Consider the following 16750-nt stretch of genomic DNA (forward strand, 5'->3'; position numbering starts at 1 on the left):
TAGACAATTTTTAAATGTATAAATATTTTCTTTCATGACTGCAGGCCAGTTTACACATTTTTAAAATATTACTGTTTAGCTGAAACCGGTTTGGCTCAGTGGATAGAGCATCGATTGGCCTGCGGACTGAAAGGTCCCAGGTTCGATTCCGGTCAAGGGCATGTACCTGGGTTGCGGGCACATCACCGGTGGGGGATGTGCAGGAGGCGGCTGATCGATGTTTCTCTCTCATTGATGTTTCTGACTCTCTATCTCTCTCCCTTCCTCTTTGTGGAAAATCAATAAAATATATTTAAAATAAAATAAAATATTAGTGTTTAATGGAATTGCTGATTTCATATCCAATAACTAATTATAATAAATAATTAGATTGATTGCCACACACTAAATACACTACAAAGTAAAATCTAAATTTGTTTGCTTACTTTCAAAAAATATTTTTTACTAGGAAATATTTCAAACATACAGAAGTAGATATGTTACAGTAGTGAAGCCATGTGTCTCTGTCACCTAGTTTACATATCTATTAACTCACTAGTGGCCCAGTGCACAAAATTCATGCACATTACCAGGGAATTAGAGGAAATATTGTAATATTGCTATTTGCCCTTTCTCTATAATAGAAATGTCAGAGATGAAAGAAAATTAGTAAAATGTATATGAAAATCTTCCACCTGTCAGAGTCTGGGGCACACCGTGGGACCCAGAGTCAAGTCCCCGCCCACACGCGCCTTGAAATCCCACAAGACCCAGACCTGGCTGGCCCCACCCCCATTGGGTGAGATCCAGACCTGGCCGGGCCCATGCCTGTCAAGCCCCACCGGGTGGGGGGGCGGGTGCAGCCTCAGGTCCCCCAGCCTGGCGCCAGGCAGGGGACACAGCCTCAGGTCCCCCGGTGCATGCCAGGTGGGGGGCACAAACTAAGGTCCCCTGGCCCGGTGCCGTGGCAGGGGGCGCAGCCTCAGATTCCCCACCAGCCCAGCACCAGAGTGAGGGGTGCAGCCTGAGGTCCCCCAGCCTGGCACTGGGGTGGGGGTCGTGGCCTGAGGTACCCCATCAAGCCCTGCCAGGCACAGGACGCAGCCTCAAGGTCCCCCTCCACAGTGCCATGCAGCCTCAGGTCCCTGCTGATCGCTCATTACAGCTCATTACAGGAGTCCGCCTCCGCTGTGGGCACAGCCATCTTGTCATGGCATGAGGATTATTTTGCATATTGCCTCTTTATTAGATAGGATAGCCAATCTTATTTCAACCCTACCTTTACCTACTTCCCCCTAGGTTATTTTGAAACAAACCTCAGACATTATATAATTTTATCTCTAAATATCTCAATATAAATTCTCTAAAAGAAAAAGATTCTTTTTTTTTGTTAATCCTCACTGAGGATATTTTTCCATTGATTTTTAGAGAGAGTGGAAGGGAGGGGGAGAGACAGAGAGAAATATCGATGTGTGGTTGCCTCCTCCACAGGCCCCAGGGATTGAGCCTGCAACCGAGGTACATGCACTTGAATAGAATCAAACCTAGGACCCTTCAGTCCACAGGCCGACACACTATGCACTGAGCTAAACCAGCTAGGGCAGATAGGGATTCTTCTAAAAATGAAGCATAATATCATTATCTCACCTAAAGCAATAGTAGTTCCTTAACATCATTAAATGTCCATTCATTGTTTAAATTTTCTCTATTATCTTATAATTTTATTTTCTTTATAGCTTGTTTGCATATAATTTGTTTCTGAAAATTAAAATTCCCATGTTTAACTCTATATTGAAGTAAGGTTCATAGGTTATAAGTGCCTGTTCCGTTTCTTAATATGTAGATAACCCTCTGTCTCTTCTTTTTCTGCTCGCATTAAAGAAACTGGTTTTTCCTAATAGAATTTGCCACAGTCTGGATTTTGTTACCTTGTATTTTTTGTAAAATGTCATTTACATTTAGAAATTTTATCAGAATCAGATTTAGTTTTTCCTTGTAGGGAAGCAGATTACTTCAGAGGTCTCATTATGTTCTACCTGGAGGCACACAGTGTCTATTATTTCTATTCTGTGGTGTTAGCAGCCATTAGTGATCATTATTTCATTAGTGGGTGCAAAAATAACAATATTTTAATTTTGTCATTCTAGTATTTTTTTCATTTGTTAGAATAATTCTGTAAAGAAATACTTCCCATTAAAGCTATTACTATTTTGAGATACAATTTGTAACAAAATAGGCAACATATATGTTTGATTTTTTTTTTCTCTTTATTGTATCAATTGCCAGGTGAATAAGTTGGTTCCCTAGCATCTTCCAAGGCTAATTAGTTTTTTTTAAGTATTCTATGACCTCATGGATTTAAATATATCTGATATATTTTAATTCTTTGCTGATATAATTCTTATTGATGGTGAAACTGTTTCATCTTTTCCTATTATGAGCTTCTTCAAGTTGACTCTTGAGCCCTTTAGTCACTCCATCTAGTGTCTGATAGTTTCCTTGCTTTCTCGTATAACCACATTTTTAGATTTGTAGATTCATCTTATATGTTTCTTCCCTCAAATGTGGAATAAGATATTTTACTAGGATCATTTGTTTCTTTGAAAGGGAAATAGTATTTAAACACTACATCTGGGTGCTAGGAATGTTTTTTGCAATTCGTTTGTTCCTTATTTTAGGATTTGTCAATGGACAGAGCTAGGAGATAGTTTTTCTTAATATAAAATCCATCATAATCCATACTTACACTTCTAATTCAAATTTGGACTACAGAGTTTTTAAAATCCCTTATTATTTTATTATTTTATATTTGTTTCTGCCTATGTTAAAAATCTAATTTCTGAAAATTATAATTTCCACGTTTAAGTCTATAAAAGTTATAGACAATGAAATCTAGCTCCTATCCCTAAACTCTTCTTTCTCTCTTCTCCTAAAGCTGTTTGTTTAATCAGCTAACCAGCTGTAAATGTGGCTTTTTAGTTTTTAATTAATTGAGATTTAACTAAATTAAAAATTAGTTCCTCAGTAGCAGTTGCCACATTTTACGTGTTCCAATAGTTACTTGTGGCCAGCTGCTATATTAGACAGCATAGATTACAGAACATTTCCATTCTTGCTGAGAGTTCTGTTGGACAGTCCTGCTCTAGAGACCCCTCCCTTTTTAAAATTAGGTGTTTATTTTATTCTTGTGTTGTTAAAAATACAAATGACAAATGCTGGCAAGGATGCGGAGAAAAAGGAACTCTTGTGCACTGCTGGTGGGAATGCAGACTGGTGCAGCCACTGTGGAGAACAGTATGGAGTGTCCTCAAAAAGTTAAAAATGGAACTCCCATTTGACCCAGTGATCCCACTTCTAGGAATCTATCTCAAGAAACTAGAAATACCAATCAGAAAGGATATATGCACTCCTATGTTCATAGCAGCACAATTCACCATAGCTAAGATTTGGAAACAGCCTAAGTGCCCATCAGCAGATGAATGGATTAAAAAACAGTGGTACATCTACACAATGGAATACTACACTGCTGTAAAAAAGAAAAAATTCTTACCATTTGCAAAGCATGGATGGCACTGGAGAGCATTATGCTAAGTGAAATAAGTCAGTCAGAGAAAGATAAATATCACATGATCTCACTGATTTGTGAAATATAATGAACAACATAAACTGATGAACAAAAACAGATCCAGAGACAGAGAAGCATCAATCAGACCATCAAACCTCAGAGGGAAAGTAGGGGAGGATGGGGGTATGGGGGAGAGATCAACCAAAGGACTTGTATGCATGCATATAAGCCTAACCAATGGACACAGACACCACGGGGGTGAGGGCATGAGTAGGGGTGGGGGGCATTGGGGGGATGAAGACACATATGTAATACCTTAATAAAAAAAACTGTTTAATTAGCAAATAGATGAATGTAAGAGTAAATTAATTTGATTCTTTAAAAAAATAATATATAAGAAGTTATATCCTATATAACAAAACGGTATTATGCAAATTGACCATCATGCCCTTGCACAAGATGGCTGCCCCCATGTGGTCAGAGATGGCCACCACAAGATGGCCAGCAGGGGAGGGCAGTTAGGGATGACCAGGCCTGAAGGGGAGGGAGGGCAGTTTAGGGAGACCAGGCCTACAGGGGAGGGCAGTTGGGTGCGACCAGGCCGGCAGGGGAGGGCAGTTAGGCGTCAATCAGGCTGGCAGGGGTGTGGTTACGGGTGATCAGGCTGGCAGGCAGAGTGGTTAGGGGCAATCAAGCAGGCACACAGGCAAGTGGTTGGGAGTCAGTCCCGGATTGTGAGAGGAATGTCCGACTGCCGGTTTAGGCCTGGTCCCTAGGATCAGGCCTAAACCAGCAGTTGGACATCCCCCGAAGGGTCCCAGATTGGAGAGGGTGCAGGCTGGGCTGAGGGACACCCCCCACCACCACCCACTGCACGAATTTTGTGCACCAGGCCTTGTGTGCTACTGCAATTTAAAAATGAACTCATAACACAGATAGGTATAATTTGTGACAACAAAAACAAAAAGGGAAGGGTAAGAGTCTGAATTTGCAAAGGGAAAACTTAACTTCAATTTAAGAAGCTTACTACTCTAAGAAAATGCAGCTCACAAAAAAAATCAAATTTAAACTACATTGATTAGTTTTTCTTCAAGAAATGTTGCAGGGCAATGTTTTAAAGGTTGGGGAGTACAGGCTGTGATGGAGGAATGCCACATGACCTATCCAATTCTTTTGGTCCTGGTTGTTCCTGGCAACTTCAAATCTGACATATTAACAGAAAACTGAGTTACCGACTATAACTGGGTGTAGCCATGAGAAAAGACAGCGTGTGTGTTTTCTAGTCCCGGCAATGTGCAGTGCGAGGGAGTCCATACATGACACCTGCACACTGTGAGCACAAGCTAGATTTGAATCAGCAGAACCCCACAGGTAGCCACTTCTGTCTGTAACAGAATGCTCCTCTTACACCACCTACCTGTGCTGTCTTAGAGCAGCGGTTCTCAAACTTGAGTTGCGTCAGAATCTGGAGGCCTTTATGAAATAGGCTCCGACCCGAAGTTCTGATTCAGGAGGTCTTGAGGGAAGCCTGAGAATTGGCATTTGTAACAAATTCTCCGGGGACACTGCTGGGACTCTGGCAGGGGGCACTTTGGGAATTGCTACCTGAAATTACAGGCAAATTTGTCTATTTAAAGGAGGCTGAATCTGTTCTTCAAGAGGAAAACTGTGGTTATAGTCCAGGGAAATTATTTTCTGCCTAGGACCAAGGAGTGTGTAGTTATTCTAAAACGAGACTTAAGAGTTATGGGCTTCATGGATCTGGCCCCTGGTGACGATGTTTGAGGCGATGACGTTAACAGATTTCCCTGCCTGCGTTCTTTGGTTCTATTGATTCTATTTCTCTACTGAAGAATATTGTAGATAGTAAGAACTTACAGATTTGTGCTGATCGTTTGAAGAAGCACCTCTGTAAGTGCTTAGGAGAGTAAATAGTACAGATATCACTGATACTAGAAGAAATAATGAAGCTAAATTTAAAATATATATTTTGTTTTTGTGTGTGTGTTTTTTTACAGAGAGGAAGGGAGAGTAATAGAGAGTTAGAAATATCAATGAGAGAGAAACATCAATCAGCTGCCTCCTGCACACCCTCTACTGGGGATGTGCCCGCAACCAAGGTACATGCCCTTGACTGGAGTCATGCTCTATCCACTGAGCCAAACCAGTTAGGGCTATGAAGCTAAATTTAAAATTGGGGGAAGTTCTTATGGAAGAACAAGGACTTTAATAAACCTTGTTTCTACAGATACCCAGTTTTTTCAGTCTCCATGATGGTCTATGTAGGCTGAATCAGATTTTTTTTTATCGAAGGTAAAAAAAACACGTGAAATCTATGATGCCCTGTTACAAATTGTGTTGAAAGTGGACCTAACCAGGATCGACAGCAACTGGTTCAGGAATCTGGAAATTTGATATTCAGCTCACTTAGCAAGAGAAGAAAGGCAGCCGCCGCTGGCCATGCTGCGCAGGGCTCTCGCTGGCTCCGCTGGCAGGGAAGCCTCGTCCTGAATTCTCCTGGCCTGCCTCAGACCACACTTCTAGCTATTGCTCCTCCATGGAAACAGCCTGTGAAGCAAAACTATGTGTACGAACTGCTTCTCCCACAGGCTGCTTGTCCACCAAAGCAGCCTAATGCCTTCTATGGAAGACTAACCTCTGCGGGGCCTGTAAAGACAGAAGCCGTTTCAAAGGTGGTAGCTTCTAGGGTGAAATAACATGTTTAGTTTTTAAAATCCCATACTGACCAGCTAGCTTCTGTTGTTTAAAAAGCTTGGGGTGTCAATACAGAAATGAAAGGAAATGCTTAATAGATATGCTCTCTCTGCTTACACGCCTCATTATTTTACCTCTCTTCTCTCAAAAATCAACTCCTTTAATCCATATGATGACCTTGTAAAATATGATTGGTCTCATTTCACATTTAAGGAAACTTAAGAAAAGTTAAATTATTTGACCGAAGTTGTAATTAGTAAATGGCAAACTCCAACACAACTCCCAACCCAAAAGCAATGTTCTTTCTACACTAACCTGACTACCCATTTCTATTTTTTGTTTTGTTCCAGGTTGAAATAGACTATGTACATTTATTTGGGTATGTACACTGAGTGGCCAGATTATTATGACCACCTGATGTTTGTAGGCAAATTAGCTATAATTTCCTGCTGATGTTGCTAGAGGACCAGACCATTATAAATAGGGACGCAGGTTGTTTACCACGACAGTAGAAGTTATTTTTTTTCTGAAGATATGGGTAAACAATGTGATTTAACAGCCTTTGAACATGGGATATATATTATTATGAGTGGCCAGATTATTATGACCACCTGACGTTTGTAGGCAACTTAGCTGTCCATCGTATGGGATATGGAAGCTGAAGGCCTATTTGAACACCTTTGCTGTCTGCAGTTACCAAGATAAAACGTCTCCAATCGCAGGAACACAGGATAGGACAGTCGAGCATTGGAAAAAAGTCATGTGGTCTGATGAATCACATTTCCAGTTGCATCATGCAGATGGCAGAGTGAGAATCTGGTGGAAACAGCATGAAAGCATGCATACCACATGCATGAGTACAACCCTTCAAGCTGGTGGGGCAGTGTTATGGTTTGGGGCATGTTTTCCTGGCATGATTTGGGCCTTTTAATTCATGTGGAACAGTGTCTGAACAGCACAACATCCTAAGTATAGTTGCTGATCAGGTTCATCCTATCATGTTGATGGCGTATCCCAATGGAGATGGCTTCTTCCAACAAGACAATGCGCCATGCCACGGTGCTCATATTGTGCAAGAGTGGTTTCAGGAACATGAGGGAGACTTTACCTTGCTTAGGTGGCCCCCACAATCACCAGATCTCAATCCAATGGAGCATTTGTGGGATGAAGTTAAAAGAGCCATCAGGCAGCTGGTTCCACAACCACCAAATCTCACAGAACTGGGCAGTGCTATTCATCAGGCATGGTGTCAGATTCTTCGCATCAGCTTTCAACATCTCGTGGAGTCAATGCCAAGAAGCATTCCCGCAGTATTGAAGGCAAAAGGTGGCCTAACGAAGTACAGATGGGGTGGTCATAATAATCTGGCCACTCATAATAATATATATCCCATGTTCAAAGGCTGTTAAATCGCATTATTTACCCATATCTCCAGAAAAAAAAAATAACTTCTACTGTTGTGGTAAACAACCTGCTTCCCTATTTATAATGGTCTGGCCCTCTAGCAACTTCAGCGTGAAATTATAGCTAATTTGCCTACAAACGTCAGGTGGTCATAATAATCTATATATATTGGTAAATGGTAATATATTTTACATGCTTTTCTCCATATTCTTTTTCTTAGTATGTCCTGAAGATCACTCCAGATTGCAGAGAATATACAAAGATAATCCTCATTCCTTAAGTAGCTTCATAATACTGTACTTTTTGTGGATTGTTAAATATATGTAGCCAATTCCTTATTGATGGTCATTTTGATTGTTTTAGTCCTTAAGCACTGCAGTAGTGCTGCAATGAATAGTTGTAGTGCTGTCTAATGTATGTCTTTTTTCACATATTATTAGAACCACTATATTTTTAACACTAATTTCCTCAGTGGGATTTTTGTTTCTTCTAATTATTAAAAAACTAGTAGCCCTGCGCATGAATCCGTGCCAGTAGCTTGCTGCCACCCTCCTGTAGCTCCCCACCACCCTCCGTCCTCATTCCTCCCTCCCTCATAGCTTGCTGCCCTTCCCCCTCCTCTAGCTCTCCACTGCCCGCTTGTAGCTCGCTGCCCCACCCTTCTGCTGATCCATGATCCGGTCATTACGTGGTCGGTCATTATGTAATGACCATTTGCATATTACATCTTTATTATATAAAATATACTAATTATAAAAAACCTAATTTCATTTTATTAAAAAATAAAAATATATTAAAAGAGAGGTGAAATCATCTAAAATTTATGTTGCCCAGACAGACAATATTTTGGTGTATATGTGTACCCTTTGCTTTGAAAATATTTTTCAGTTCCTGAGTTCAGATCGAATACTATTTATTCAGTGAGTATGTTGAGATCCTATTGTATATACCTGTTTAAGTTTTTCTTTGCCATAATAGTATAAACATTTGCTTGTTAACACAAACTTTTTGTAAACATTTCTAACAGCTGCATGATATTATGCTGTATTGATTTTTACAATATTGTTCTTTTTAAAATTTTATTTCTCATCACCATTTAGCCACTCTATGCACTCTTCTACCTCTACCCACCCCTCTTCCTCCACCCTGCACCATCACTACACTGTTGTCCATGTCCATGAGTTCTCTCTCTCTCTCTCTCTCTCTCCCCCCCACCCCCCCAATCTCACTACCCCCTTCAACCCCACTCAGAGCTGTCTGCCTGGTCTCTATATATGGAAGTCTGTCTGTTTTGCTTGGTAGTTAAGTTTGTTCATTAAATTCCACAATGAGTGAAACGGTATGATACTTGTCTTTTTCTGACTGGCTTATTTCACTTAGCATAATATTCTCCAGGTCCATCCATGCTGTCACCAAGGATAAAATTTTCTTCCTTTTTATGGCAGGGTAGTATTCCATTGTGTAAATGTACCACTGCTTTTTTATCCACTCATCTACTGATGGATCTACTGGGCTGCTTCTAGATCTTAGCTATTTTAAATACACTGCAGTGAACTTAGGGGTACACATGTTCTTTGGAATGAGTGTTTTGGGTTTCTTTGGCTTAATTCCCAAAAGTGGAATCACTGGATCATAAGGTAGTTCCATTTTAATTTTTTTGAGTTAACTCCCCAGTGGCTACACCAATCTGCATTCCCACCAACAGTGCACAAGAGTGACCGCATCTCCACATCTTCATGAGTACTGTTGTTTGTTGATTCATTGATAGCCATTCTGACATGTGTGTACAATATTGTTCTTAATTATAGTACAGTGGTTAGACATTTAAGTTGCTTCCTTTTTTTTTAAATCCCAACCCAAGTATATATTTTTATTGATTTGAAAGAAGAATGGGGAGAGAGAGAAACATCAAACCCTCAACCTTTTGGTACATACGTGAAATGCTCCAACCAACTGAAAAGCCCTGCCAGGGGCTCCCCCACCCCTTTTTTAATGTATTTCATTAAACATTTCACATACCTTTCCCCTATTTTTAGGGTTATTGGTAAGCATAATTAAAGTTTTATCTTGCCAACATTTTTCCAAAAAATTCTGTGGATTTTGATAGCAGCATGAAGTGTTGTTTTGAAAAATCTTTGATAATTTGATAGGTTTAAAAAGGTATTTGAGGGGGAATATTTTTATGTGCCTATCATTTGTATTGCCTGATATGGTTCTTAACATGTTTTTGCCCATTTAACTTTTGGGCTCCTATTTTTCTAATAAGGTGGTATGAGTATTTTCTTATGTGTTAATAATGGTGACCATTCTTCTGTCATGTTGCAAATGTTTTTCAAGTGTTTTAATTTGATTAACATTTACATACTTCAGTTTTACATTTTTATGTAGTCAATTTTGGATATTTTTCCTGGTTCTTATTAGTAGGCTTGTTCTTTACTACCCCTCCAAAGAAAACAACTGGTTATTTGATCATTATTCACCTCATAAAAATAATTTGCATTTAGTACAAATCTTCAGGGGGGTCAAATACAATTAATATTTATCCAGAAGCAATTATATGTCAGGCATTTTACATGTTCTCTATCATGAGTATGACAATTTGTCTTTTCTTCAAATACTGTAAATATCTATGTGTGAAAATATAGATGATTATATTAGCCTCTTGAAAACTGTAAGTAGTATATTATTTTGCTTTTAGTATCTATCATGGTAATTAACTATAAAAATGTATTTCACAAAATATAATGAGTTTTCCTCCCCCTTCCTTAATTGTAGGGGAAAAAGTGTTTCTTCTGGTTGCTAATGTGAATTGTGGACTACAGATACATAGAGAAAGCAGATTGCACAGACGTGAATATTTTCACCAGGATCTAAAGACTAAAAATTTCTCTTCAGGCTTGTCATGGATTTTTCTGGACAAAGGAATCTGTGAAATTATGTGAATAGAGACTTTTTTCAAAATCATGGGGGAAAGAGAAAGAAGTCCAGAAACTAACCAAGAAAATAAGGCAGACAAACACCATTACTATTATTGTTCATCTGATTTTGAAACTACACCACAGTCTTCTGGCCGGTCATCGCTGGTCAATCCCTCCTTACATAGTAGTAAGAAAAAAAATTCTAAAAGACAGTTTTCAGATAGTGAAGTCCATCACCAAGGTAAGCATTTTGTAAGAGAGTCCAGTAGACCTAGAAGACTCATTTTAAGGACTTAAAGAAAGCTTGCATGAATAAAACTCTTCTATTAATATGTTTATTAATATATGCATGGAAATGGGCTATTTACAGTTTGAATAGATTATATTTTTGTAAATTTATATAAATGTTGCTTATGGCACTGTATTAGCTTTTGTTATATTCAAAGTCATAATATATACAGAAGAAAGAACCGTAATTAAGGCTCTTCATTTTGGTTTCTTCCTAAATAAATGCTTATTTTGGAGTTTTAGAGGTACTTTAAGGCAAAAAAAAATCAAAATGTTTGTACTTTTGTCTTCAGTTTTAAGAAGTTTTGAAAAGCATCGATATAAAGTGGTTAAGAGGCATTTTAGATTTGGGTAATATCGTGCTATTGCAAAAGTTCAGACTTGAGATCACCATGCAGTTTTCTATTAAACTGTGTTATAATGGAAACAAGATTAATAATTATAAATAAGTTTTCTTATTAAAGTGTTACTAGTCTGGAACTAGTATTAATACACATTTGACTAGATATTATAAAAACTCTTCATTTTAATAAATCCCTGGTCAAGAAAACCCCAATGTATACTTAAAATGTGTAAGGACTACAAGTACGCCATAAGAAATGAGCTAAGTGAGGTGGTTATAGTCTGTGCTAATAAATGCAGCACAGATGTAAGTAACAGCAGTAGCTTAGAATGGTGAGAATTGAGATTGCAAGGCAAGGAGTGGTGACATTGGAATCTGAAAAGGAAAACAGTAGCCAGGTCATGAAACACCTTGAATCCTATGCAATATATTGATTCTATGGGAGAATAGCCATTGAAAAGATTTAGGCAGGGGTATAATTAAAATTACCTATATAAATTTTTACTTTGAAAAAATAATATTTGCTTTTTAAAAGCAATAAGAACACATGTTTCTTTCAAAAACAACTCTTTCATGGATCCCAGATTTAGCTTCTCATGTATGTTCATACTTTTAACAATTGGGTGCTCACCCATCCTACGTTCTTTCCCTTCCTCCCTCCTTCCCTTGTTTTTTTTTTTCCTTCTTCAGGATTTTGGTCTCTTCCTTTAGCCGTCTCAGTGTGTGCCTCCTTGTTTTGATTTTGTGGTTGAGATCATTATCTGATACTAAACTTTTGCTCTACATAATTAAGAACAAACAGACCTTAGGGTTGAACCTTGAGAAATGTGTATTTATTCCCAAAAAATAACTTATATACCTAAGGAATTACTGGTAGGAATATTTGGATTGTTCAGTCCTCCCCCAGAGTGTTTGGAGGCCACCCAATTAAGGAGTCGGAACTTCTTAAGCCTTATTTGAGAAGATAATTGAGAGAAAGCTGTGAAAAAGTTCTAACATAACCTATAAAAAATTCAATTATTGCCTTCCCTCTGACTTGCACAGTTTTCTGCTTTGCATTGTCTTCTGAATTAAAATCTGTGGTAGTTTAATTACATTAGATCTAACAATAGGACTAAACTTATACCTTCCCTTAAACACTAAGTTCATTTCCTTTGGTTAACGTTGCAATCACCAGTGTAGACTAAACTAAGAAAAGAACAAATATGATTAAAACAGTTTCTTGGCCCTGGCAGGGGTGGCTCAATGTAGAGCATTGGACCCATGCACCAAAGGGTCACGGGTCCGATTCCTGGTCAAGGGCATGTACCTAAACTACAGCATTTTGAACACTTGAATTTGTGGGTTTGTGTGTTCTTGGGTGTTTTGTTTTGTTTTTTACTTTTATTGTCTTCAGAGAGGAAGGGAGAGAGAGAGAGAGAGAGAGAGAGAGAGAGAGAGAGAGAGAGAGAGAGAGAAAAACATCAATGATGAGAAAGAACCATTGATTGGCTGCCTCCTGCACGGCCCCTACTGAGGATCAAGCCTGCAACCCCGGCATGTGCCCTTTACTGGAATGGAACCCAGGACCTGCAGTCCTCGGGCCAACTCGCTATCCACTGAGCCAAACTGGGTAGGGCTAGGTTTGCATGTTTGATAGCAATTCTTTCCTTTCTCCTTTTTCAGCATATTTTATTATTTTAAAACTAGAGGCCTGTTGCACGAAGAGATTCATGCAATAGGCCTTTCTTCCCCTGGCTGCCGGCACCGGTTTTTTTCCGGCACCCGGGACCCAGGCCTTTGGTCTGGCTGCAGCGAGGCTTCAGGCTTCAGGCTTCAGGCTTCAGTCTTCAGTCTTCACTCTTCACTCCTCACTCCAGCCAGAGCCTTCAGTCTTCGCTCTGTGCCTGCGTATGCAAATTAATCGCCATCTTGGTTGGGTTAATTTGCATAGTTGCTCTGATTGGCTGGTGGGCATAGTGGAGTGACACCAATTTGCATGTTTCTCTTTTATTAGTGTAGACTAGAGGCCTGGTGCACAAAAAACTTGTGCACTCGGGGGGAGAGGGGGTCCCTCAGCCCGGCCTGTGCCCTCTCACAGTCTGGGACCACTTGGGAGATAACGACCTACTGGCTTAGGCCTGCTCCCGGGTGGCAGAAGGCAGGCCCAATCCCTAGGTGCAGCCCCTGGTCGGGCTCAGAGCAGGGCCGATTGGGGATTTGGGGCGCCGCACCCTGTCATGCACAGAGCAGGGCGGATCTGGAGGTTGCGATGCCACCGCTAGTCACGCTCAGGGTATGGCCAGTTGGGGGGTTGGGGCACCGCCCCCTGTCACACTCAAGGCAGGGTTGATAGGGAAGTTTCGGCACCACCCCCTGTCACGCACAGAGCAGGGCAGATTAGGGGGTTGGGGCGCTGCCCCCTGTCATGCACAGAGCAGGGCCCATCAGGGGGGTTGGGGCTCCGTACCCTGTCACACACAGAGCAGGGTTGATCAGGGGGTTGGGGAGCTCCCCCCGTCACGCACAGAGCAGGGCCGATCAGGGGGTTGAGGAGCTCCCCCCTGTCACGCACAGAGTAGGGCCAATAGGGGAGTTGGGGCACCGCCCCCTGTCACACACGGAGCAGGGCGGATCAGGGGGTTGGGGCGCTGCCCCCTGTCATGCACAGAGCAGGGCCCATCAGGGGAATTGGGGCTCCGTACCCTGTCACACATAGAGCAGGGCCCATCAGGGGGGTTGGGGCACCGCCCCTCGTCACACACAGAGCAGGGCGGATCAGGGGGTTGGAACGCCGCCCTCTATCACCCACAGAGCAGGGCCGATCAGGGGGTTGGGGCGCCGCCACTCTCACACTCAGGGCAGGGCCGATGGGGAGGTTATGGCTCTATCCCGTCACACACAGAGCAGGGCCCATGGGGGTGGGGGGGGTTGGGGCGCCGCCCTCTATCACCCACAGAGCAGGGCGGATCAGGGGGTTGGGGCGCTGCACCCTGTCATACACAGAGCAGGGCCGATCAGGGGGTTAGGGCGCTGCACCCTGTCACACACAGAGCCGCAGGGCGATCAGGGGGTTTGGGCGCTGCCCCCTGTCACGCTGATCCTGGTGCTGGGAGGCCTCGCGGCTCTGCTGATCCCGGTGCCGATGCCGGGAGGCATATTACCCTTTTACTATATAGAATAGAGGCCTGGTGCACGGGTGGGGGCTGGCTGGTTTGCCCTGAAGGGTGTCCTGGATCAGGGTGGGGGTCCCGCTTGGGTGCCTGGCCAGCCTGGGTGAGGGGATGATGGCTGTTTGCATCTGGTCACACACCCTTTAGGGTGGGAGTCCCCACTGGGGTGCCTGGCCAGTCTGGCTGAGGAGCTGAGGGCTGTTTTCAGGCTGACGGGTGACTGAAACTCCCAACCGCTCCTTTTTTTCTTTTTTCTTTTTTAATTCTGGGCCAGCTTTAGCTCTGAGGCCTCGGCTGCTGAAAACAGGTTTCTGGCCTTTGTTTACTGTCTGTATTTGATATAATGTTGCGGTCCGGCTGGCTGAAGCCTGGCTGAGTAAAGTAGGTTTCTGGGGTTTTGTTTATCTTCTATATTTGCAACATAGTTGCTTAGAGTTGCAGCTGAGAGGCCGGCAAGTCAGGCGGGGAATGTTGGAGTCCTCCGTCACTGAAGCAAGCAAGCCTCCCTGTTCGCATCAGCTGCCTGGCTGCCGGCCGCCATCTTGGCTGGCAGTTAATTTGCATATCACCCTGATTAGCCAATGGGAAGGGTAGCAGTCGTACGCCAATTAGCATGTTTCTCTTTTATTAGTGTAGATATAAAACTCTATCAAAAGTTGGATGTATAATGATAAAATGTAATAATAGTTTAGGACATGCATGTTTGTATATTACACATTTATTCTACTTCTTGCTTTTATCAGTAAAATATATTGGGATTTTGGTAGATACATATTTTACCCTTATTATATGTTTTTTCAATGTCATATTTTATTTTTAACTCCTGGACGAAGAAAAAAAGCATTTCCTCACCCTTTTTTTGGTGGTGACTTACAGGGCAGATGAAGAATGATATGGGAGTCAGTCAGATTCTCAGACCTATTAACACTACATTTGATCTTGGTAGTTTCAAAAATGAAAATAAAAAAGGTAGATGAAAGCTGGTATTTTTTACTTCAGGTTAAGTATACTTTTGCTAATCACTTTGTAGTCATACAAATGGAATATGCTAAAAGTAAATGTTCAGATATTTTAGTATGTCAAAAGTTGGTTGTAGAAGCCCTTTCCATCTGACTGAATACTTGAAGTAAAATGTTAGTAGAAAGTTTTTATCCTGATTTTTACATAGACTTCAACTTTGAAATAGAACAAGTTTCTATTTATAGGCAATCTTGTTTGCTGAGCAATATAACGTTATACATAAAAACCAGAAATTTGGAATTATTAAAGTTCATCTTTTATACAATCATTTTTATGTATAAAGTTTCTGTCCTTCCAAGAGCTGAGTACATATTCCATAATAGCATATAGACATCAACACTCTGTTAACTTAGTATGTTAGAAAAGCAAGAACCTTGAAATGATGGACTCTCCAATTTAAAATTGGAGCATTGCTGTCCAGTGGAAATATAATGCAAGTCACAAATGCAAGCCATACATATAATTGTATATTGTCTAATAACCTACCTTTTAAAAAAGGTGAACTCAATTTTAATATATTTTATTTAACCCAACATGTCCAAAATACAGTTAATATAAAACATTGTGTGTGAAATATTCTACATTCTTTTCAAAGGCAGAAGTGGCTTAATTCCAGACTACATTTCACAGCTATGGCATATTTCAGTTTGTACCACCCATACTTTCCATTTCTCAGTAGCCACATGTGGCTAGTGACTACAATATTGTATAGTTTTGAAATTGCAAGTAGCTTTTCCTTTATTTCTTTTTATTACCACTTTCTTTGATGTATTTAAGCATTATTATAGCTGGAATCCCAAATTAGTATGTATGCAAACACTTTCTTTATAATCTTTTTAATGAAACTTTATAATGTTAAATTGTAAGTGCTACTTGTTAATCTTTGCTTATTTACATAATGGAATCAATTCTTCCTGGCTGGTGAGATGGGTAAGGAAAGGTTGGATTTTCTAGGTGGTTTTTGTTGTTTTTTTACTCTGGAATGCATTTTCTTCTTGAAAAAATGCAGTCACCTTGGAGATTAAAGTTCATTATTTTTAACTGTGACAAATATCCAGAGCCTCTTTAAAAGGGAAGGTGTTCTGTATAAGGAGGCCTAAGTTTAGTGAACTTTTATAAAAATAACATTACAGATTTCTGTGATGGGATCTCTAATATGTATACTTTACAGATTTCATATCCTTATATTTTTAGAATGTAGTATTTAGTTTTTATCTTGTTCTCAAATTATGTCAGATGTTTTTTATATGAGCATCACACAAAAGAAAGCCCCTGAAAAAACATTTAGAATCACATCTGTACTGCTTAAGTATTTTTTCATTTTCAATCACTAATAAATGGGATAAAGTTCTTATTACTGGCAGAG

General features: G+C 40.6%; 1 protein-coding gene across 3 annotated transcripts in view; it reads left to right on the top strand.

Annotated features, from left to right (window-relative positions):
• Positions 1-16750, top strand: part of LCA5 (lebercilin LCA5) — a 47037-nt gene that overhangs the window by 12419 nt on the left and 17868 nt on the right. Inside the window, exons 1-2 of one of the 3 annotated variants that reach the window (XM_036317564.1) lie at positions 5857-6237; positions 10439-10822. In XM_036317564.1, the coding sequence (XP_036173457.1) occupies positions 10627-10822 (196 nt within the window). In that variant the 5' untranslated portion in view covers positions 5857-6237; positions 10439-10626. Of the gene's footprint in view, positions 1-5856; positions 6238-10438; positions 10823-16750 lie in introns of those variants that run through there. The other 2 variants (XM_036317567.1, XM_036317565.1) reach the window with 2 other exon arrangements.

Source organism: Myotis myotis, unplaced genomic scaffold (assembly GCF_014108235.1).
Source record: "Myotis myotis isolate mMyoMyo1 unplaced genomic scaffold, mMyoMyo1.p scaffold_m19_p_7, whole genome shotgun sequence".
NCBI lineage: Eukaryota > Metazoa > Chordata > Mammalia > Chiroptera > Vespertilionidae > Myotis > Myotis myotis.